Genomic DNA, 22868 nt, shown 5'->3' on the forward strand with positions numbered 1-22868 from the left:
AGTACTGTCTATTTTCTGACGCCTTAAATAAGTCATGGCCCGGTTTCTCTTAATATAGCAATTCAAACCCCTCAAGTTCCAGGTTGTTATTCTAAGTTCACCCATATTGTCCTACCGTATGCTACCTCTTTCCTCCATTGGCACCCCCTTTTTCTGATTTGAATACATCCGGGCCAACTCCTCCATAACTTCCCCAACTTTGTGCCTTGCCCCCATCCGAACCGTCCCCAACTGTTGCCGAGCTCCATAACTGAATCTCAGGCTTCCCCGCATCTCACCCCTTTCTCGGCCCATTGCCGGTACTCAGAGTGCAGCAGGAGGATACTAGACTACTAATATCCTAACTAAACTAACCTAATGTGGGTAAATCGTTATTCTAAACGCAACATACTCCTATGCTGCGCAATGTGTCTCCTGTATTCTGCTATCATTGTAAAACGCATATGCTTATCAGTCCAAATGTCTTAAACGCCTCTATATTTGCTAGCCCCCCTTTAACGTTTATCTCGCACATGAAACACCCCTTGCAGCATCACTTATCCCTTCTCCTCTCTGATCAGGTTGCTCCTCCGGCATATTTAGCGAGTCCATCCATCTGCTCACATCTTTCTGGGGTATCGAAGAATAAAGCCCGGTCTTTGTGCAGAACCTTCATTTTCGCTGGATACAGTAACATGTATTTGAGATTGGCGCTGCGTAACTTTCTAACAGTCCCGTAGCTCATTCTTTGTTTTTGCACCATAAACGTATAGTCAGGGTATGCTGTGATAGATGCTGATGCCTGGCTAATAGTTTCCCCTTTCCGGAAATGTTCCAGGATCCTCTCCCTATCCTTTTAATTCAATATCTTCGCAATGATCGGTCGGACGGGGCTCCAGGCGGCGGTCTCCTTGTTAGGGCTCTATGCGCCCTCTCCACTGTGAACCCATGGGTGAGTGATCCGGCTCCCATTTCCCGCAGGAGCATGTTCGCGATGTAGTCAGGTTCTGGCCATCCTCACCTTCCGGAGTTCGATTATCCGCACGTTGTTTCTCCCTGCCCGTCGTCCTGCATCTTCCGCTCCATTTTCAAGGTTTTGCACTTGTTTCAGTACGGAAACTTCCTGGGTGTTGTCCTTACAGCTACTTGTATTAGCCTTCACCTCTTTCTCCAACATCCCAGTGCGTTTCGCCAGCATCCTAACATCTTTTCTCAGAAGGTTCATACATTGCATCAATCTTGAATTCCAGTGCCGATTTCAGTTCTGCAATGGCCTCAAGTATTTGCCCGTCCATTCTTCCCAGTGTATTTCCTTCATTTGCATCCTGCAATTGTGACTTTGCACCTTCTGTCAGCCGAGTAGGCGTTAGGCAGAATTGCCTGCAGTACCCTCTGGGACCACCACACACAATTAGGACTACAGGTGTAAGCAAGACCAACCTTTGGTATATGTCTGTACAACACAGTTTGTTGGTAGCGAGCTGAGCAGCCAGGCGCATCTCAAGAGTGAATGTGAGCAGTACAAGTAGTTACACAAAGGACTTTCAATCACAGTGGTTCAAGTAGACACTTATACTCAAGGTTTCTGGGCAAAACACTTATTCATTTATTTACACAATCATTTATAAACCATTTCACTAGAGGAAGACAACTTAATATATTAGACCAATAAACTTCAGTACAAACGTTTTTGAGACAGTTTGAGCTCCCTTGAAAAAAGGAACCAAATGGCAGTTCAGTTACTTAGCAGTGAGCAAAAAGGACAAAAGTAAGTAGAATAGATAATATGTACTTTCTATGCAGTGCAAATAGTTTCAGTTCACCAGAATAGTTCAATTCAAGTCAATAGGCCAGGCCAAAGTTAATGGGCTAGTGTTCTGGATAGGAAAGAGCAGTTATGGTATCAAACGGTAAAGTCTTTGCAAAGGTTCTAAGAAGTAGGTTAGGCGAAAAAGAATCATGTGTGGGGTCACAAGCTGATTAGGCCTGCAAGTTGGGAAATTTTCACAAACTTTCTCTGCGAGAGTGGCGTTCTCTCAATCGGGTTGGCACAGTACCTTTTTTTGAAGATGTTGCTGAAGTCGTGGTTCCTGGCAGTTCCTGCAGATCTCGCCGTTCCTGAGCCTCAGTTGTGGCGACAAGAGGGAGGAAGTCAGGGGACTCCTGCACTGCACAGGATCGTTGAAGAAAGCAAACAAAATGGAGTCACTTCATATCCAGTAGCTGCAGATTCAAGTACACAAACTGGTGTCCCTCTCCCTGGTTAAACATAACCAGCCTTGAGAATGGTATCCAGGTGTCTTATGAGTTGATTGGTCCCACCAACTCAAAGGAAGAAGCCGTCCTTGAAGGAGCTTCTCTGTCGAATGGAGTTTGGCAATTCGAACCTGCAGCAGGGATTCACTGGGCAAACCAACGGTCCAGTGGTTGCAGCAGCTGTCCTCTTCCAGCTCGTCTTCGGTTCTTTCGTTCCAGTGGTCGACTCTGCCTTCCAGTCCTAGAGACTCACCTTTTAAACAGTTGTTTCCCTTTCATTCCAGCCTAGCTGTCACTCACCCAGCAGGTAGGCTGTCCTTGCCGGACAGTCAGCCAGCCAATCACGCCAGAGTGCATTTGGGTCTCCTATGAGACTAAGCACAGGGAGTTTCGGGCACCTCCCTCACTTCCTGCCCACCCCAGACACTCAGGCGCCAATGGTGGTCTTCCGTCCTGAAGCCCGCCAAAGGCACACTGACAAAGGGACCAAACATGGTTTGGCATGCAGAGTCAAACACCAGAAGGACCTTTCCAAAAAGAAATGGGGGAAAAAAGAAGACCGGGACCTGTTTAAACAAAGGGGCTTAAGGCGCCATCTTGAAAAACATGGCTCCTGTGATTTTTAGCTCCCGGTGTTCGCGTTCGGGAAAAATCATGATAGTTCGTTGTAAAATCACTGCCACCAGCATTTTCAATAGGAAAGGGTAGCATTGGATTGCTACATGAGTGTTTAGACACAGGGGATACTATGTAACCCCTCCAGCACTCCATTGTAAGATGGGGTGTGCTGGGTCCATGAATTTGGAAAAGACTAGTAAAGTCAATTTCACTTTACATTCTCTGGGAAACGGTAGTTCATCCCAGAGAAGGTATTTAAACCTTTGGGAAGTCTAAAAGATATCCCTGTGTCACTGCACTGAGGGTGCAGTATGACACAAATAAAGATGATGCCTATGGAGTTAGTTAAAATTCCATAACTAAAGAAAATAAACACAGAAAACAAACAGAATAAAAAAGTACAGAGTCCCAAAGTTCAGCAAAAGAGCTGGGGGTCTCTAAGGTAGAGAGGAATTGGCACATTTTGAGAATTCGCCCTAACAGTAGGTTTGGCAAACGCATCCAAAGACGACTGCTTCCCTTTGCTTTTGTTTGTTTTGGATGCCATTGTAGAGACTACTTGGCCTGGGGCGCACATTTATGCCTCTGTTCACGTGTGGGCCCCTATTCCACACCGTCTCGGAATAACGTTCTATCTTGGGTGTTGTGGCACCCTCCATGTCCCATCTCTTCAGGATTCTGTCTCGCCCACACCCTCAGCTTCTATGTGTCCGGCGATTCTCACCACCGTTTGTACCACCAGGGGCTTTCAGTGCATGTACTGCACGTGGTCTTACTTTCTTTAATGAACTCACGCACTTGGCAGTCAATTTACGGGTCTACTGGTAGGTGCCCAATATTTTCCCTCACGTGGTTGATCCGCCTCGAAGTTACTTCAGAGCTCCAGCCACCCTTCTCTTATAGTCACTCTGCGTTACAAGTTGCCCAACATGTCACCTCAGTCTGTGTACATCCAATGCCCCTTTCACTTCTGCACCTGGTCCGCTTGATATCTGCTCCATCCTGAGCTGAGTTGGCCTACCTCTGGCCGGGTTAGTGTTAAGCACCACGTGCTAGGTTTGTGCACCTCCCTTAGTACATCTCTTTATCCTTGCTGGTGCCGCCGAGTCCGCCAGCGCCTCGGGAAGCAGTAGTACTCCAAAGATTTTATTCACTCTGCCCATAACCCCCGTGAGTGCTCCCCTCTGTTGGGGGAGTGTGCAGGTAGTGGTTTAGTTTGCGTTGTGCTGCACCTGCAGGCGTTATGTTCCTCACCTTCACTAATGTCAACCGCCCCTAAGCGAGGACCGCTTCCAGCTTGTGGGTTGAAACAGCCTGGTACTGTCTTCTGGTTGCTGCCCTGCTGTCGTTCCGGTCGCCTGTGCGCATGTCTGACAACCTTATTGTTTGTTACTTCCCTCTGTCACGCTCCATCAGGCTGTGCTAGACAGTGTATTTGTTACGGTGATCTCAATGGCCACCTAGAGGTACTGTTTATATGTGAATTGGGCCGTTTCATTTCCAGTGTTCGCTTTTTTCCACTTTTGGATGCAGCACTGAGGGTGTGCCATTAATATGTATATCGTGGCTGGGGTCCGCTGTGAGCCTCTGCCATTGTCCCAACTCCCCCGGTCTCCATCTTATATTGTGCCTACACCATAGGGCCCTGTATCATCATCATGCTTTTGTCGCACACACAATGCCCCATAGCACATGCAGATATTTGCTTCGGCTTAGAACAGTCCCGTCTTGTACTTGCTGTTGTGCTTAACAATACTTTGAAAGCAGATATGCGTCAGACCGCGTGTATGGCGATCCGTCACCGGGCTGTTCGGTTACAACATACTTCATCAGTTGCGATGTAAAGCCACCCGTCTCGTGGTATCCATTCTCAGCTTCCTATGTGCAGGTGTTCCCAATATCCTGAAGGTCACTTGTCTACCGCTACTTTGTCTCCGCGCTTACATGCTTCATGCGCTAGCATCCGAGTCTTCCAGCCTTTCTATTACATGATGATACTTTCAGCTGTCGGCTGCGTACCTGCCAGACTTCTGGAGCGCATCAACTGTAAGCACTGCTGCTGCAAATTACTTTCATTTCGATCCTTGTTTACTGAACCGAGTCCGCTTTTGCTGGATAGCGGCGCAGCTCCACAATGTCTCAGTGCAGCAGTTCATAGGCTCATCTCTTTGTTCTTATCTGGGCACCATTTTGTATCTTATGCCGTCTAGATCTTGTTAACTTCTCCGGCTCATAATTTGACGCGCTGTACACGATTCTCACCAGCTCTCCGACTGCTGCTAGCCTCTCATATTCACACGACTGCAGCTTCAAAACAGCATCTTTCTGCAGGCTCCAAGTGCATTTTTCATTAGGATCGATACAGGAACAGCAAGAGCACATAGAGATCACGTCTTAGTCTGTGGCCATGTAGCCACGCCCCCCTAGTGTGGATAAAGTTAATGTCAAATCCCTAATCATCTTAAAAAAGGAAAGCCCATCGAGACTTTTAAATTTAGACATCATCCTAACTCCCAGAGGTACAGTGAACGGAAATCTGTGATTAATGGCTTAAATGAGCTGCCTTTCCCATTACAAGTAAATTCTTGTGAGGTTTCCTTAAATAAACTTAAAAGACATGAACCAAGTTCAAAATTAGAAAGACTAGAAAACCTGATTTTGTTGTTGGAGACTTCAAGTCTCATAAGTCACCAATTACTCGGATGAGGAAGAGGGCTCAAGAGCAATGTTATTAAGACAAACTACCCACACCAGAGGGAGGCAGAGAGACTTAAAAGGCCCCTTCAAGTGTAAGCCATTAGGTGTAGTTGGGGATTGAGTAGCAGCAGCAGGAGAAAGCAGCAGCAGGCTCATTGTTGGGAGTCCAAGCAGACGTTTGAGGAAACAGAGGGTGCGGGACAACTGCAGGGCAGATTTGAGTTGCCGGTCTTGACAGGGTCCATTTCCCCATACATTTTAAGTTCAGAGGTTGCGCAGGGGGAAGCATAAAGTAAGAATGTTTTCGCCCATGTGAACCGAATTGCAGAGACTGCGCAGCAGGAAGCGTGCAGGAAACCGTGAATGGGGTCTGGTGTACTCCCGAGAGTGTCAGGAGCAAGTGTAGCTACTTATTCAATTAGCACGGACAAAGGCAACTTCAAGTGTGTCCATTCGGAAAAAGCCAAACGATGTGGAAGTCCTGCGGCACGCAAAGGGATCAAAGACAGAAGCCAGTGAGTGGTACAGAGCGTTCTAATCCCTTGCGCAAAAAAGGCAGGCAACAGTAGCAAAGAAAAATCCCTTGCATGCAAGTGAAATTGCTGTAAACCCGACCATTGATTGTTGGACATTTAATACAACAAAAGTAGCACTTGTGCATGAGTGAAACTGCTCGAAAACTGAAGAATAATTTGAAAAGCAGCAAAAAACATTGTAGCATTAAATCTAAGTGACTGAACTTTCATAATTGTGAGTTCCAGGTAACAAACAAGCACTGCCCAAAGCTAAGAGTGGTACAAGCATTGCCCAAAGCCAAAAGGGGCACACGCATTGTCCAAAGTCAGAAGAGACGAATAAGAAGGCATGCATTTAAGTCAATGTGGCCAACAGGAAGAGAAGGAACGACTGAAATTGTCTCAAAGGTGAAGCTTGTTGATCGTGATTGTTCCATAAAGCTGGTATAAAATCACACATTGCCAAAGCCAAAAGGAGGAAGGGTGGAATCACACACTTAAGGGTATTTGATTACTTGTGTGGCAGAAAGACAACACTTATGTTAAAGGATATTTATACTGCGCACTATCACCACCGTAGTTGTCCCCTGGCAGTCTGGCGGATCTGAAAGAAAGGGGGGTAGTTTAGGGCGCCTTAGTAGGATAAAGTTTTGAGAAAGAGCATGGGAGCTGTGATGTGCTGTTGGCAGCTTCAGTTCGGTTAACACCGTTCGCTGAGCTTTTTTGGTGTGGTATCCGGTCGGAGTCAGTCATGTGCTGTAGTGTAAGGCTCTGCGTGTTGTGTTTGTTGGGGTGGTGAAGTGTGTGCGGGTTGCTGTGGTTTAAGAGGTATGGTTGTGTTTGGTTAGGGTTTGAGAGGTGTGTGATAAGGAGTAAGGTTTTAGTAGGTTTAGTTACTGGCATTGCTGTCATGGAGAAACACGCACTTGCATTGTGTGTCCTTCGTGATCTAGACAAAATGTATTCCTTATATTGATCCAGTTTCAGCAAGGCAAGTCTACCTCCTCTCTCTGTCCATGTGTTGCATTAGTTAGTCTCTACAGTTCTATCTTTGTTCTTCCGCAGGCCAGCCCGCACATTCCAGTCAGTGCCTTATGGCGGGTTAGCTTATATGGAGGGGTAGGTTTGAGGTTTGAGAATGGTTGTCTTGTGAGCGTGAGGTAGTAGTTGGATAGTGCCGATATACAATTGCGTTGGGATTTACACAAGGTTCATGTAGTCATATCTGTCCTACGGATGCTCGGTAGTGGGTAAGGTTGATGGTTGTGCCCGTTAGTGTCAGCCTTGTTCACTATTTTTCTGTCCCGATTGGGGTGTTGCTCATGGTGGGTTCCGCCTAGTAATGTCTGTTGTTCTTGTGGGTGCCCCCCCAACCCCATTCTCTGTAGGGTCTAGGTATCTGTACCGATATGGGTTCCGTCAGCTGCTTCCATCTGGTTCCGAGGTGTTGAAGAACCAGGTTTTCAGTAGTTTCCTGAATTGTAGGTGGTCTTTGTTGTTTATTTTTTTCAGAAAAGTTGTTCCAGGTTTTTGCCACCAGGTGGGAGAAAGAGGAGCCCCCAAGTTTTTTCCTGGTGTATGGCTTTGGTTCCAGGTGAATTTCACTGCTTGATCTAAGGAGTCTCGTCGGCTTGTAGATGGTAATTTTCTTTTGTAGGTATTGTGCTCCCTGGCTGCTGATTTCCTTGTGGGTTATCCACATTGTTTTGAACGCGATAAGTTGTTTGATTGGATGCCAGTGTAGCATTTTTTGCGCTGGTGTGATGTGATCTCTTCTAGATAGTTTGAGGAGGACTCTAGCCGCTGCATTTTGGATGCATTGTATTTTCTTCAACAAGTGTTCTGGCATTCCGAGGTAGAGGCTGTTGGCGTGGTCGATTCTTGACATGATGAGAGCAATGATTGTCGGTTTTGTGGTTGAAGGATAGGAATGGTAGGATTCTATTTGTTCAGTGAAGGAGTAAGAAGCATCTAATTATTCGGTTTACTTGTGGTTCGAATGTTGGTGTGCTGGTCCATAAGGACTCCCAGGCTTTTGACTACGTTTGATGGTGTGGGCATGGTTCCCAATTCTATCGGCCATAGTATGTAGGTGTTGTTCTCTTGGCTTTTGGATACAATCATGATTTCTGTTTTTATGTTGTTGGCATTCATCCAGTCAGATTTCTTTCAGGCACTCTCCTAGAGTTTAGTGTTCTTCTTGTGCATCTTCGACTTTGTAGATTATTTGAGCGTTGTCTGCGTAATTGTAGCACATAAGATTGTATTTTGTTGAAAATCCTGATTAGTCTGGTAGATGTTGAAATATAGTGGTGACAGTGATGATCATTGTGGTACTCCACAGTCTTTAAGTCGCGGAGCAGATTTGAATGGCTTTATCCAGACAGTTTCTGTTCTGTTTGCTAGGAATGATTTTATCCAGAGTAGTGCTAAGTCGGTTATACCCATCTCTTCTAATCTCTTGATCACAAGAGTGGCAAAGAGGCTGTCCTTCTGGATGGTGAAGGTATGGAAGAAGAGTGCCTTGCATACATTAATGTGTTAAAAAGGTTAAAAAGCCCTAATGTGAATCCTGTCTTTTCTGAAAAGTTGCGGAAAGTTATAAAACTACAAACTGCTGAAGTTGTTGTGAACTTTTGTTTGTCAGTAGATCTAGAACTTCAGAAGCACGGTTGATAGTGGAAAGCTATTGGACAGGAGAGTAGGCCTGCATGGTGAATAATTGTAGAAGTAGGCCTGGTGTGAGGGTGAACCAGGTGAGAGTTGAGTGCTGGGAAGTTATCCTGACAAAGATTCAAACTGTTATCTATGGTGTTGAAAGGAGAGCCAAGAAAAGCTGACATCAAGAAGCTGTGTTTCATTGAATCATGTAAATTGTGGCAAATAATCCTGACCAAGAATATCATTGATGCTATTGGATGGACTGAAATATCTATCCAAGGAAGAGGAATTTGTTGGACATTGGACTTGCTTTTTACAAGTTCAAGGTGCAAAGAATTACGTTGGAACTTTGTTGCAAACCCAGATTTCCTTGTTGCTTTTTGTTGAACATTGGAACTGAATCCAGCTTAAAACCTGGGGAAGGGGAGTTCAGCCAGGTTACAAAGAGAGACTGAATATATTACATATGCAATAATTGTTGTTGTGAATTGCCATACATGTTCTTGTGTGTTTTATGTACAAGTGTGAGGGACAGATGTTCTCTTTTAGAGTGTTTGCTTTCATTTTTGTTAGGCAGGGAAATCCATGTCAGGGTAGGGATAGTGAGGAGTTTATTGAAACATACGATTTAATAAAAATTACATTTATTGAGAAATCATCTGAAGGTTCTCCACCTCCCACTTCTGATCCCCAACAATATACCTTTATAAGCTACTGCCAGTTTATGTGCTTTATTGGCTAGTTGATGCCAGTTAATCAGGTCCTGTTCCTCTGAGAAATGTTAAGTTAATGGTAGCCTCCTGAAGCTTTGAAGGTATGGTTACTCTTGGTTGAAGGTACAGGGCTGGTCTTGCATTTGGAATTAGGTTAGTCTGATAATAAATCTCAAACTGCAAACTTGATGAAAAACAAATGTACAAAATAAAATACAATTATATTTGGAGAATGCAAGGCAAACAAAACATATTTAACAGTAAAGTGAATGGATTTAAAAGTGCCAATAAACAAATGTAAAAGGATTCTGAGTCCTAGAAAAGAGACAATAAATAAATTGAGAAAGGAAAAGCCGATTGTTCTAACAAAGTCAATTAAATAATGTTTTTTTAAAAAGACTGCTTGAAAACATTTGACAAACAAAACACATTTAAAATAAAAGGGATGTGAAGAAACCCTCCCGACAAACTTAAAAACAGTGTTTTTGGAGTTTCATCTCCGGAACAGAGAAAAAGAACGTCAGACATTGGGGAAAGGTGGATTGATGGGAGTTAAGGAAACGTGGCACGTGAGAAGAACGAGTTGGACAAGGGGATGGCATTTTACAGACAAGTTTTATTGAACTAATAAGAAAAGGGCCCATCATTCCCCCATCACTAAAGGATGCACCTTCCTAACTGAACTCTAACCAGGGTGCTCGTAGTCAGGGTGGTTGTCCAAAGTAAAATGTTTGTCCTCTGCCAAAAACTCTCCTATTCTGACCCTACCACTAATCAAAAGGGATTCAGCAAACAAAGAGTCTAGGTGTAGGACTACGTTCTCCTGGTTCAACTGACTCCGCCTAACTGACTGATTTTCAGATAGACCTTTGAGCTAGTTCTGATTAGCCTTTGTAGTTCCTCAAACGGGCTTCTTTGTGCCTTGTTAGGTGTCCAACAATTATTCCTTCTCAATGTCCAAGCTAATTCTAGTCTTATATATGAGGTATTGATTGGCTCTCTTGTGTTCCATCGTAGACTTATATATACACCTCTCACAGTTATTGTGACAAGGGAGAATGCTCCCACAGCCTTCTTAGCTTTCCTTATCTTCTTCACGCTTACTATGACAAGGTTACTCCTGTAGTATTCTTTACTTCTGATATGGTTCTCACAATCATTGTGTCGAGGGAGATTACTCCCATATCTTTCTTTGCTTCTCATATGTTTCTCACAAATGCTGTGACGAGGGAGATTGTTCCCGTAGTATTCTTTACTTTTGACATGGATCTCACAATCACTGCGACAAGGGAGATCACTCCGGTAACAATCTTTACTTTGCCCCAAACCTCTACCGGTTCTCTTGCCACTCCAGTTAACTTGGATCTGAGGGAGGCACGTCACCAGTTCTTCCTGGGGTTGCAGAATGGCTCGTTCTCTGTAAACATCTACTGTGCTTCTTTCTCCGCTCTCGTGGGTTTCTGCGGTTCCGTAGAGCCTTTGGTGTGTCTGTATCAGCGCAGTTTATGGACCATACGGTCCACATCTCATAGGTCACACCACTGTCCATCTCCTTCCAGCTTCAACGTGGATCAGCTCGCCGAGTCACAGAGCCCTCATCTGACCATTCCATGTTGTCACCTTGACCAAGGACCATCTTCTCTTCAATACCTGCCCAGGTTTAGGATTCCTGGGCTCTGCAGGCTTGACGTCTGCTTCTCTCCCCTTCAACCAGCCCCTTTCCCGGTTTTTATTCCCTGTATCAGGGTCCTCCCCAGCAGAGGACCAGAATCCTCCTTTTGCGCCCGAGGAGTGCCTCCTTGCGGCCAACTCTTCCCAGTACTGTTTATTGTAAATGAAGGAGTGGTTTTCATAACTCATTCACTCTTCTTCTCAGTACTTTTCTGTTATTATGCATGTTCTTCTTACTCTTCCTCGTCTTGGTGGCTTTGAGTCTTGGTTGAGCAAAAGAGGAGATTTGACAATAACAAACAGTGTTTTTGTTTTCAGGTTGTTTTTCTTGGGACATGGAAAGTCTAAGCGTCTCAAAGGAAAGAGGTTTAGGGAGTTCCATCGCTGAACGGGAGTCCTTATCCTCAAGAGGGGAGTTGCTTCCTGGGAGTTCTTGCTTACCACCACCCCTAGTGGGATTGCTGCGTAGCAGGCTCACCTCCATAGCCTCATAGGGAAAAGCTCCCCTCTTGGGAGAAGTGACGAGTTCCCATGAATTGTCACAAAAACTAAAGGGCAATAGATGTGTGCTTCAAAGAGAAATTAATTGAACACAATTTTGCTATAAATTAGCCCCCCGGCCAGGAAATCTAACCAAACCCAACACCATGTAAAATAGAAAATGTGTCAAAGGTTTCTTTTCCTCAAGTTTGCATTTCAGCAAAAGAATATCCCTTTAGGACACATGGAACCATTACATTTATGCGGATGCAGAAGGCATCTGTTTTTTGGCTCTGTGCCAAAAGTATAGTCAAACAGCCCAGTGTTGAGCGCCCTCCTTTAGTGCTCCAGCCAGTAGCATGTTCCAAGAGATTCTGCTTAACTGTTTGGGTGACCCATCAATTTGTTTCTGGAACTAACACTTCAATCTGTGGAATCAGCCTTTGCTTATAGCGATCTTTATCTTTCTGTTGAATCGATTAACTTTTCAATGTCAATTTTAGGAATCCTTCCTAGCGCTTGCATCAATGGGTCTTTTGAACATCCAGTATGCCTTGTCTAGCAATGGTTTACCAAGAGCTGTCACCGTTTGGATCTTCAGGGAGTAAATAAACATGGTCTCATGAACTCCTCTATTGTATTATGTATCAGCTAATCTGTGTTGTCTGTTTGAATACTTACTTTCCTGAATTGGCACCTTTTAAGTGATCTGTGTAGATGTAGATATCTGGTATGAATTTGTTCAGGATGCTCCTTGCAGAGTCCACCATTCTATTGGCAATCTGAGGTGATACTCGTACAGAGTAACTGCATAAATCATCAAGGAAAAGTTAACAAGTAGTCACTGCAAAGCACAGAAGGATAACTTGCATTATAACAAACCTGACTTACCTAGTAATCACCTTGCTGTGTCATGTACCTGCTTAGAATTGCATGTGTCGCAAAGTCCACCATCTAGAAGTTGGCTCTGATTATTAAATCTTGTTTTCTAAATTTTTAAAAGGGGGCACCAACATGTGACATGGAATTCTTTACTGTGCATCAAGGGTCATTACGTGGCTAAAAAATGGCCAACATTGGTGGCACCCGTCTGCATATACTTTTACAGTGGCATGGCATTCTTTTTTTACACTCCCAACAAGGCCCAGGTATCCATCAAAGTTGTATGATCCTTTAAATATATTGTCATCCAAACACTAAATGTAGTGGTTAGGATGACAGTATATTTAAAGAAAACACCAAATCCTCAGTAAATGGAAACTCCATTCACGCATACGTGTCATAACAAGCGGGAAACATCAACTTACGTGAGTGGAGTTTTCAGTTAAAGTGCAGCTCCATTTGCTCAGTGTGCTGGGTATTCCATAAATATATGGTCGTCCTAACCAATAAATGTAGTGTTCGGGATGACAATATTTAAAGGAAAATACAGCAGTGACAGATCCTTGTGTTAACAGGACATGCCAAATGGGTAACTGCACCAAAGACGCAGGGATGAAAAGGCTGGTGCCCAAACACATGCCCCAAAAGAGGGTGCACTGGATTTTATAATTTCTTACAAAACTCCTCACTTATCCCACGTGGTTCAATTTAACAGTCAATTTTCATCATAGAATTTTTAACATTACCAATAACTGCAATTTTGGTAATCTCATTGAAATGCACCCAACCAAAAAAATAGATTTACTGCCTTTTAAATAAATAACTCAAACTGGACCACAGGCTTTATGGGTACAAACAACTCAAAGGTTTCCATAAACTTGGTAACAGTCTTCTCAAAAGTAATGTGAGGCTTGACAGAAAAAGATATGCAATTCACTGGCATCCTGCAAGTCGGAGGCCAGCGCAGTCAGATCCTCATCTTGGCTGTAGATTTCCTCAGAGCTTCAACTAGAAACCAAAAGGTGACCGAGGACCCTCAACAATAATCTGACCCATATTTGCGATCAAGAGACTCATGGAAAACCAGGGCAAAATCCAGTGGGGTATCTAAAGCAGCCAGCCGGAGACTAGCAAGCTGGCGCTGTGGGTTTGACACACAAATGCAGAGACAAGCAGCACTAGAAGGGTACCAGAAGGTGTGCTGTTGCAGGCTGAATGGGCCTCCAACAGCTTCAAGAGGGACAGTGGGACCTGGATCCATCACTGGAGCCAACACCGAAGACATAACCCAGGGTCTTAGCAAAAAGGTCAGGCATCTGGACCCCGACTTAGAGGGTTGTGGAGGCCATGGTGGGGGGCTAGGAGTATTGGGGGGGTTTACCTGGAGTATAGGTTGAGATTCCTCAGTAGTGTGATCACCATCCTTGGAGCGGAAGAGTGAGCAAACCTTTCTGGAGTAAGGACAATGCTTTTGAGGTGCCACTTGGAGAGCAGGGCCATCTGGTGTGGGTTATTTTCCTTCTTGGCAGCATTCGGGACTAGCTCTTCAGTCTGCTTCTCAGACTCAAGCCTTCAGATGCAGGTATCCTCAGTGGCACGCTTTCTATGGAATATGTTTAGAGTTTAGCAACAAGCTCCTGTAGGGCCTTAGAATGTATGATAGGAGCCAGAGTGCGTCTCTCTCACAGACACCCACTCACACCCACATGATTTCAAGCTACTTGTAGCTCACCCAGTGCTTCTCATCGGTAGCTCTGCTATGTTGCCCCTGCTGGCCCCTCAGCCAGATCAGGGTCTCATCAAGGTCCTACACAGATATGACCACATCACCTCAGCCCTCATCAACCTTCATTGGCTTCCACTGCATGCACAAATCACCTTCAAGTCTTGCTGCATCATGTATAAGGCAGTCACGCTCAAGTCACCCAGCTACCTTGCAGAGAAACTCTGCATCTCTGACGTAGATGGCATGTACATGAGACACTCCGTCCACTCAGGTCATGAAATTTGCTGGGCAATCACTGGGTGCTACATTTAGAAATCACCCATAGTTATTGAAAAGGGTAACATCTAGATGGCTAAGTGGTTGATCAATTAACTGGCAGCACATCATTATTGGAATGAGTGCACGATTGTGGAGGAATAAGTATATAAAGTTTGCCATGATTGGAATGAAGATATAATACTGAATTGGTCCTTTTGGATTTTTAGGTTTTGCATTCCGCTTTGCTTAAGAAGAGGTCTTCACTTCGAAACGCGTCAGCTAATGGCGGGCTTCTTATGACTCATCATTTTTTGTCATGCGTTTGTCACTAGATTGTGATTAAAAGTTTTTAAAATGGTGTCTTTTCTAAGAATGGTTTATGATTAAATTATCTAGAATACTAATAACAGATTTAATTAAGAATTGACTGTATTTTCAGTTCAGAAAAGTGTGCAGGGGACGGGAGGACCCTAATATTGGATCTTCTTTTTTCTTCAGAGCACCACCAGAAGCCAGATCATGTGCAGACTTGAAATCTGCCGCTGCAAAAAGGAAAGGACCAGCAAACCAGCCTTTTCTGCCTTTGTCCCCAAGACAAAACCTCCTCACCGTAAGCATCAGACTCGCCCAGAACTCACTAACCCACCTCTTCAAGGAGTCTCTACACCTCAACACCTAGGCCATCAAGTTGCCCTCGACTCGCTAGACGCTGTCCACCCCTTTCCTCTGTGTCCCTCCGTATCCTACCACCGCTGTATATCTGTTACCTCTGAAAAGCAGTCTGTAATGCATCTGTACTGTTGTACACCTCTGTAAAGCGTTCCGTTGCTTCTCGGCGCTAGGTCTGCACGTAATAAATACCATGATAATAATCGGGGGGTGGGGGGTTTTTGGGAGGAGGCTGCTTCCCCAGATCATGCTTCTGCCATTGCTGCTTCTGCTTTGCAAGGCTGACATTTTGTGTGCCTTGTCTATTACTGAGTCTTTGAAGAGAGAAATAAAATTACTTTGGGCAACATACTTGTTGGGGAGAATTCTCAGAAATGTGCCAATTTCCCTCTACCTTAGAGACTCCCAGCAACTTTGCTGGATTTTGAGGACTTGAATTTTTAACCTGGAGAGAGCGAGACCCTTTTTCCCCACTCGCTCATGTATTTGTAATGTGATTTGAACACTGTTTCTTTTGGTTGTGGAGTCTGACAAACTCCATAGGCATCATCTTTTACATTGTGTCCCACAGCACCTTCAGTGCAGTGGCACAGGGAAGTCTTTCAGCTTTCCCAAAGGTTTAAATACCTTCTCTTGGATACATTACTGTTTCCAAGAGCAGTGAAGTGAAATTGACTTTACTTACATATGTAACCTTCTAGACCCAGCAGACACTATCTTACAATAGGGTGCTGGAGGGGTTACTTAGTATCCTTTTTGTCTAGTTTCTCATGTAACAATTTTATGTTACCATTTCCTCGATGAATGGCTGGTGGCAGTGGTTTACTTTAAAACTACCGTGGCGTGCCTTTACCGCAGGCTGCGCTCGCAGCTACAGTAAAGCACCCAAGGGTGCCATTTTTGTCAAAATGGCCCAGTCTTCTTTTTTCACCATTTCTTTGTGGGAAGGTCCTTCTTGAGATTTACTGTGCGCGCCAAACCAGGTTTGGTCCCTTTGTTCGTTTTGCCTTTGGCAAGATTCGCGGGTGAAGCCCACCTCTGGCTCCAGGGTGTCTGGTGGGGGCAGGAAGTGAGGGAGGTGCCCGAAACTCCCTGTGCTTAGTCTCCTAGGAGACAGGAATGCACTCCTAGGTGATTGGCCAGCTGGCTGTCCGGCAAGGACAGCCATCATGCTGGGTGACTGACAGCTAGGCTGGAATGAATGGGAGAAACCTGCATAAAAAGGCAAGGTTTTTTAGCTTGGAAGGCAGAGTCGACCACTGAACGAAGGAATCCGAAGAACTTGGAAGAGATGCCTGCTGCAAATCCTGGACTGTTGGCTTGCCCGGTGAAGCCCTGCTGCTGTGCTGAAGCAGCAGTTGCTGCTGGAACCGAATAGCCAGGGAGAGGAACACCAGATTGTGTGCGTTGCTTTTAAGTTGGCCAAGAGCTCCTGGAAGATCCTCCGACTCCCAGGAAGCAGAACTGACAGAGCCCGAACTAGTTCGGAGTACTGGACCCCAGAGGCAAGGAAAGCCCAACTCGACAGCCAAGAGTCTGCAGTGTTGCTATTTGCTTAGACGCGAGGAGTTGAAACCACGAAGTGCCACTGAATAGAAGTTGGTCCTTTTCTGTCGCCGATCGTCCCGTTGCAGGGCAGGAGTCCTCCAGACGTCCTCCCTCTTGTGCGCACGTCTAAGTCCCAGAACACCCGATCTGCAGAGCTGCATAGGAACAGAAGGCTAGCCAAAGCCCTTTTCTTCAAACCAAAGGTACTGTAAAGTCTAAGAGAACTTACCTCTTGTTGTGTAACCACATTTGTTGTCAGTTGAGACTTGTCTTGGTTGCTTCAGTAGAGTTGCTATCTGCTTCTTTACCACACAAGCCTAATCAGCTTGTGGCCCTGCTTTGATTTCTTCTTTTCTACAAAAGACTTCTAAAACATTGTGCAAGACTTTTACCTGCAAGAATTGCTTCAGCTCACCTAGACTTTTCCCCAATTGACTTTGGACTGGCCTGGCCTGGCTCCCTGAATGACTCTTCTTCCCTCTGACATTTTGTTTTTTCTTCCTTCCAGGAAGGGGTTAACTTACTTTGCATTGGGGGTTACCAAAAGTACTTCCCTACTTCAGAATATTTGTGAGGTCTCTTGTTTTGTTCTAATAACCTTTTTCTTTGTACTTCGAACCAGACTTAAGAGTATGTCAAACAGTGATATATTAATGTCCACAGTGTCCTACTTACTAAAGTCACCCGAGGGTGTAGGAAGTGTCTGTGTGCCATCCTAAAAGCCATCCCAAAAGGGTACTTACTGATTTAGAAATATTAAGAGTGTATTTTGGAGTGTATTTGTGTGTTACTGTTATATTGCCCCTTCTGAAGAAGGCTTACTCAAACGGACTGTTAAATTAATAATTGTTTAAGCAAGACACCTTGTAAGAGTTTACTTGAATACTTGTCACTGTGAATCTCTGCGTAACTCCCCTACAGCTCACATAGACCCCTCTTGATATAAGCCTGGCTGCTCAACACGCTACCAATCTGTGTAGTACAGACTTATACCAAAGGTTGGGTTCCTATTGGCAGGAGGTCAGGGTTGTTGTAGTGCACCCAAAAGCAAACTGCATACAATCTTGCCTAGCAGTAGTGATTGTTATTCTGTGCCCTGGTTTTTGGGATTCCCACTGGAAGTAGAGCACATTTCAGTGCCATACACTGTGCAGATTGTGCAGTGGCGAATCATGCAGTATCTCCAGTTTACTCTTCCGAGTAATCAATTTGTGTTTCTAGTAGAGGATATATGGGCAATGTTTCAATACATTCTTTGCCGACTGCAGCCTAGCATTACATTCTAACAAAATAAAGTTGCTTGATTTACCACCTTTGGTTTCTTTTCCCTCCCCCTTTTACCTCTGTGAAGCAAATAGCCAGGCAGGCCTTCAGCTGCATGCACCTTGGAAGGGGGCAGAGGGGAGGGGGTGAAAGTGAATTAGCAGCAGGCAAGTCAATGACATAATTGAAGGGTCACTGGAGGTAGCAGCTACTGCCCCCGACTTCCTCTTTGGTACCCCTGGCTCTGGTTCTTGCGACGCCGTGGAACAGACAGAGGTCACAAAAGAAGAGCCATTGAGAGAAATCAAAACACAGCTCAGAGCCAGGTTTACGTTCTGAAAATTGGTGGTGGGTTCAGCAGCACAAGAGGACATACACCAGTATGGGCTGGGGTGACAATGCAGCACTGGCAGTGTATTCATTTGCATCTGGAGAAGAAAATGGTCAGTGTAAAATCTTTTTTTATGGCATTTGCTTCTTGTATTGTTTTTATCACTATGTTTCACTAATGTGTTGTTGGTAGAACCTTCCCAAATGTACATAAGTAACCGTGAGATCAATCAACTACTTAATATGCCCACGATCACATATCTGTCATGTTTGAGAGGTGCACTAATAGCTTTGACCTGTAGCTCAGTGCTCTCTGTCCCATTTGTGCAACGTCACCATAGGCTTTTCTGTAGCATTTCAAGAAATAATGTATAAAGATCTTGACGGTCACATTTTAAAAAAACCTAGCTTTTATTTTAAACGTGAATAGCTTGTATTGGGGAAAGAACGCTGCCCTGAAAGAGGAACTAAAAGCTGATTGAGAGCATTTATGTGTTTTGCATTGGTCAATATTTGCTACTGCATATACGCCAAAAAGCCAACAAGCTCCATGTTAATTCAAGACCTACTTATCCATTTCGTCTCTTTTTGTTCTGGGACTTATAGCCCAGGATTTATAATGGGAAAAGCGAATTCTCAGAATGTCAAAAAAATAAAAAGGGAGGGATTTAATGACCATATATCCCTAATGACATGAGCTGGTCAGGCTGCATTCTACTGAAAATTAGCATTGGCAAAGCCAACAGTTGTGGCTTGTGTAGGCATGGGCTCTGCAAGTTTCAGGCACTGTCATAATGTTACTACCTGACCATAAGAAACCAACAGCTGGAAATGGTGCTAGTACCTGGGAATAACATGGCAGTGGCGATTTAATGCCTATACAAGAGCCACATCTGTTGGGCTTGCCAATGTTTGATCGAACAGAAATTAAGTCCAAGGAACAGATGCAAGGACACATACCGCTCACAAATCAAGTGGCTGATGTACACTTGGTTAAGAGTTTATTACACGACGAACTGGTTTATAGCTGTAACTCAGCCATTGCCTTTCAGAATGCTGCTCAGAAAACACAGAACTAGACTTCGCAATCCCAGGTGGATGGGTTTTGGGCAGGGAGGGGAAGGTAGTCAGTGGGAATGGCCATGGGGATTACCATAGCTAGGGGTGTGCGAATACTCAAACACCCAGACAATGTGTGTTCCTCCTTTCATCTTACTACACTCCTTTCTGCACTTCTCACAACAATAGTTTTGGCAAAATGATTGCAGACCAAAATATATGCTTGTAACGTGCACCTTCCCAAAGTACTTGCAGTATCCTTAAAATGTACAAAGTAGCTTTAAACTTAAGTTCATGTACTTTGAAATGGCAGTGTTTTCTTCAATTTTATAAGTGGTGCAAAAACACCCCCTTTTGATCTGTGATTTACATAGCAGTGCCCAAATGAGGGTTTAAGAAGCCCTTTGAAGAAAGAGTTAATGGAGAGGAATATAGGTCATGATAGCAGCACCTGAACATGCAAGGCTATACCGGACATATGAGCGACAAACTGTTTTTAGATGCCATTACTGGAGCATTTGATGCTACTCTTGGTATATTATGGCAGCACATTAACCCGTTAGGCTGTACCTTACATACAGGGACTCTTACCAGTCCATCAAGACCTACCTAGTTTATATTAAAATACGAGGGAATTTGAGGATGCACTTAGCATGTCATGCAGCACTTGGAAATGTGTTGCTGTGCCTTTTATCCCTATTACTGTGGCTTTACCTGGCATAGGAAGGGACTGATTCAACAACTGATGTTATACTTTACCTACGATGGCTGCACCTCGACATGAGCCACTGTACCTTACCTATGCTGACCGGCTGCGATTACCAAATAAGGCAATTACTAACTTAAAATGGAAACTGTGGGTCATTTAATACTGCACTTGGAATCTTATGATATTACCCGGACATGTGAAGAGCATTAAGACTAAACCTGGTAGGTGAGGCTATAACTGGCATTAGTCAGCAGTGCCCATATATATGAGACTACATTCAGCATAGTATGGCATTACGTGTGGTGCTCATTTTAGCTGGTGCTAAATTCCTGAACATTGGGAAATGCCGCCATCTCATGACCAGGCTTAAGGAAGAGTTCAGTGAACATTTCACTGATTTGGAGTAGCCTGAGCCCTGTGTGATGTTGACGTCCAACCTTCAAGGTGATGTTGGTAAACATTTGGAGCAAATTAGTGAGGGGTTGAAACTCTGTTTCGCAATGGAACGGGAGATCGTCAGCCCTGAAGCTAACATGCACTTGAAAAACAGGAAATTAAGACATTTCTGGAGTTCTAGATTCCAAAAAGTACAAAAACATTCAAACCGTATTACAAAGTGTCTTCCAATTTGGTTCCACCTCTTTCTGCGAATCTACCTTTTCCAGACATGAGCATTCAACATTTCGAACCTGACAGAATGACCATTATCAGAGTGACTCTAGAATTGCGGTTTCAAGCTACATCAGATTATAGAGCACTGTTGGAAAGCCTTCACACTTAATGTCCAGATCAATTTCTTGCATTCGATATGAACAATATTATGTGATGGCTAATACAAAATAATGAAATAAAAATGATTTCAATGCAATAGTGAATCCATGTATTTCTACATGCTGTTCACAATCCCATCCCAGTAGCTCTCGCACATTGTCGCTGCACCAAAAGTAGCTCCTGATGAGAAAAGTGTTGGAGACCCCTGCTCTAGAACAAGTGACCAATGAAAGTCTTGTAGATTTCCTAGAGTAATTGCTGATGGTCAAAAGCGTATTGAGGCAATTTTCCAATATCGACATTAAATGCTTTTTGGCATTTGAGGTTGCTAAACTCAGACCATTCGCCACAGCTTGATTATTAACAATGCAGCCCTACTAAGGGGAAATGGGCTGTAGGAGTGAAGGGTGCTTGTTGTCAAGTTAACTGACGAGTACAGTTCAGACCAATGAATACTTAAGCAAGGTGTTACCAAGAAAGGAGTCCGCCAGGTTTTCAGATTGTTTTTTTAAAATCATGTTCAAAGAAGCAAAGAAAAAAAATAAGCCAAATTGGGTCAGAAGCAATCTTTACCTAAGGCAGTCGGGAGCTGCGGGAGGCCAATCAGCGTAGCATGCAACAGAACAATATTGTCTGCATATGCCAGCCAGCAGGTTCCTCGCCCCCCAACTTTTGGACTGATAAAATCGGCCTTTTGTAATAGATTTCCCAAATCGGCCAAGTACAAACTAAAAAGGCAGGGGGCCAAAATTCACCCCTGCCTAAGTCCTCTCGATGTATTTACTGGACTAGATAGATCTCCAGGTTCATCTAACTTAATCTGGACCTGTGTATTCTCATGAATCGATTCAAGTATAGCCATTAATGGGGACGGTATTTACCAATTACTTAGCTTCTGCCACAGGAGGCCCCGGTTCACTATATCAAAGGCTTTCGAAAAAAAGTCCACCAATGCCATATATAAAGAGGTGTTCATTTTGGACCATATGCTGTCTCGCATGATACTTAGCAATAGAGCATTTACATTTGTGGACATACCCTTTCTATAACCTATTTGTACCTTAGACCATATTCCTTTTTGGGCCACCCAGATTTCCAATTTCTCCAACAGCAAGGATGCAACAATCTTATTGTCCGCATCAAGAAGGGCAATCGGTATATGGTTTGTAGGATCCAACCGATTGTCCTTCTTGAACATTGGTACAATTATCGACAACTTCCATTTATTTGGCATATGTTGATGAGTGAGAATATCCCTAAAAATCAAAGAAATGATGGAAGCCCAAAGTTGTTTATCCACCGTCAGTATGGAACTTGTGAAGTCATTAGGGCCTGCAGCTCTGGAACTAGAAGCCTTAGTATTCAAGCATACTATATCTTCCGTTTCAAAATTAACCTCCCAAGTTACAGGGGATCTCCATCCATTCTGAACTGTAGCCCTATACACCGTTTCAAAGTGTTCTATCCATCTTCCCTCACCAACTACATTCCTTTGTGATGAGCCTTGGGTTTTTATTTCATGTTTGACCAGAATCCAAAATCAGAGTATTTTTTTGTATCAAAGCATTCAACATTCTCTCCCCATCCTTTTGAGCCATCAAATGTTTATGGCCATGAAGAAAATGTTTATGATCCCTCATTAGAATTTTCTTTATGAACCTATAATTGTCATTATTAGCACACATTTTCCTCAAACTCCAAAGCTGCTTTCGGGAATGTCTTTTTCTTTCCCATACTAAATGGTTAAATGTATGTGTATGATGCCTACACCAAAGCTTCCAGGAATCCCTTTGCCATAGAAATTCCTTAAATGTTCGATCAGTACAAACAATATATAGTAGCCTTTGTGGAGCATCCAAAAACATTTTCAAAATCTTCCTACCCTCCACCCTTGAATTTCCTGATGCAATTCCCACCAGGATTCACAGTGAGATCCATATGTTTTATAGAGTGGTGTGACTAGAACAGAAAGTTATGGTCACTTAATTGCATTGTCACCATCAAGAAAAAGTTGCAAACCTCCAGCAAAGCTCTAGAACAAAAACAATAATTCATGCATTTGT

At 44.0% G+C, this 22868-nt stretch overlaps 1 protein-coding gene across 1 annotated transcript in view; it reads right to left on the minus strand.

Annotated features, from left to right (window-relative positions):
- The window catches only part of RCL1 (RNA terminal phosphate cyclase like 1), a 534592-nt gene that overhangs the window by 260940 nt on the left and 250784 nt on the right, over positions 1-22868 (minus strand). Inside the window, exon 6 of the mRNA XM_069625721.1 lies at positions 12272-12397. Coding sequence (XP_069481822.1) covers positions 12272-12397 — 126 coding nt within the window. The remainder of the gene's footprint in view (positions 1-12271; positions 12398-22868) is intronic.

Source organism: Ambystoma mexicanum, chromosome 6p, assembly GCF_040938575.1.
Source record: "Ambystoma mexicanum isolate Mex_15411 chromosome 6p, UKY_AmexF1_1, whole genome shotgun sequence".
NCBI lineage: Eukaryota > Metazoa > Chordata > Amphibia > Caudata > Ambystomatidae > Ambystoma > Ambystoma mexicanum.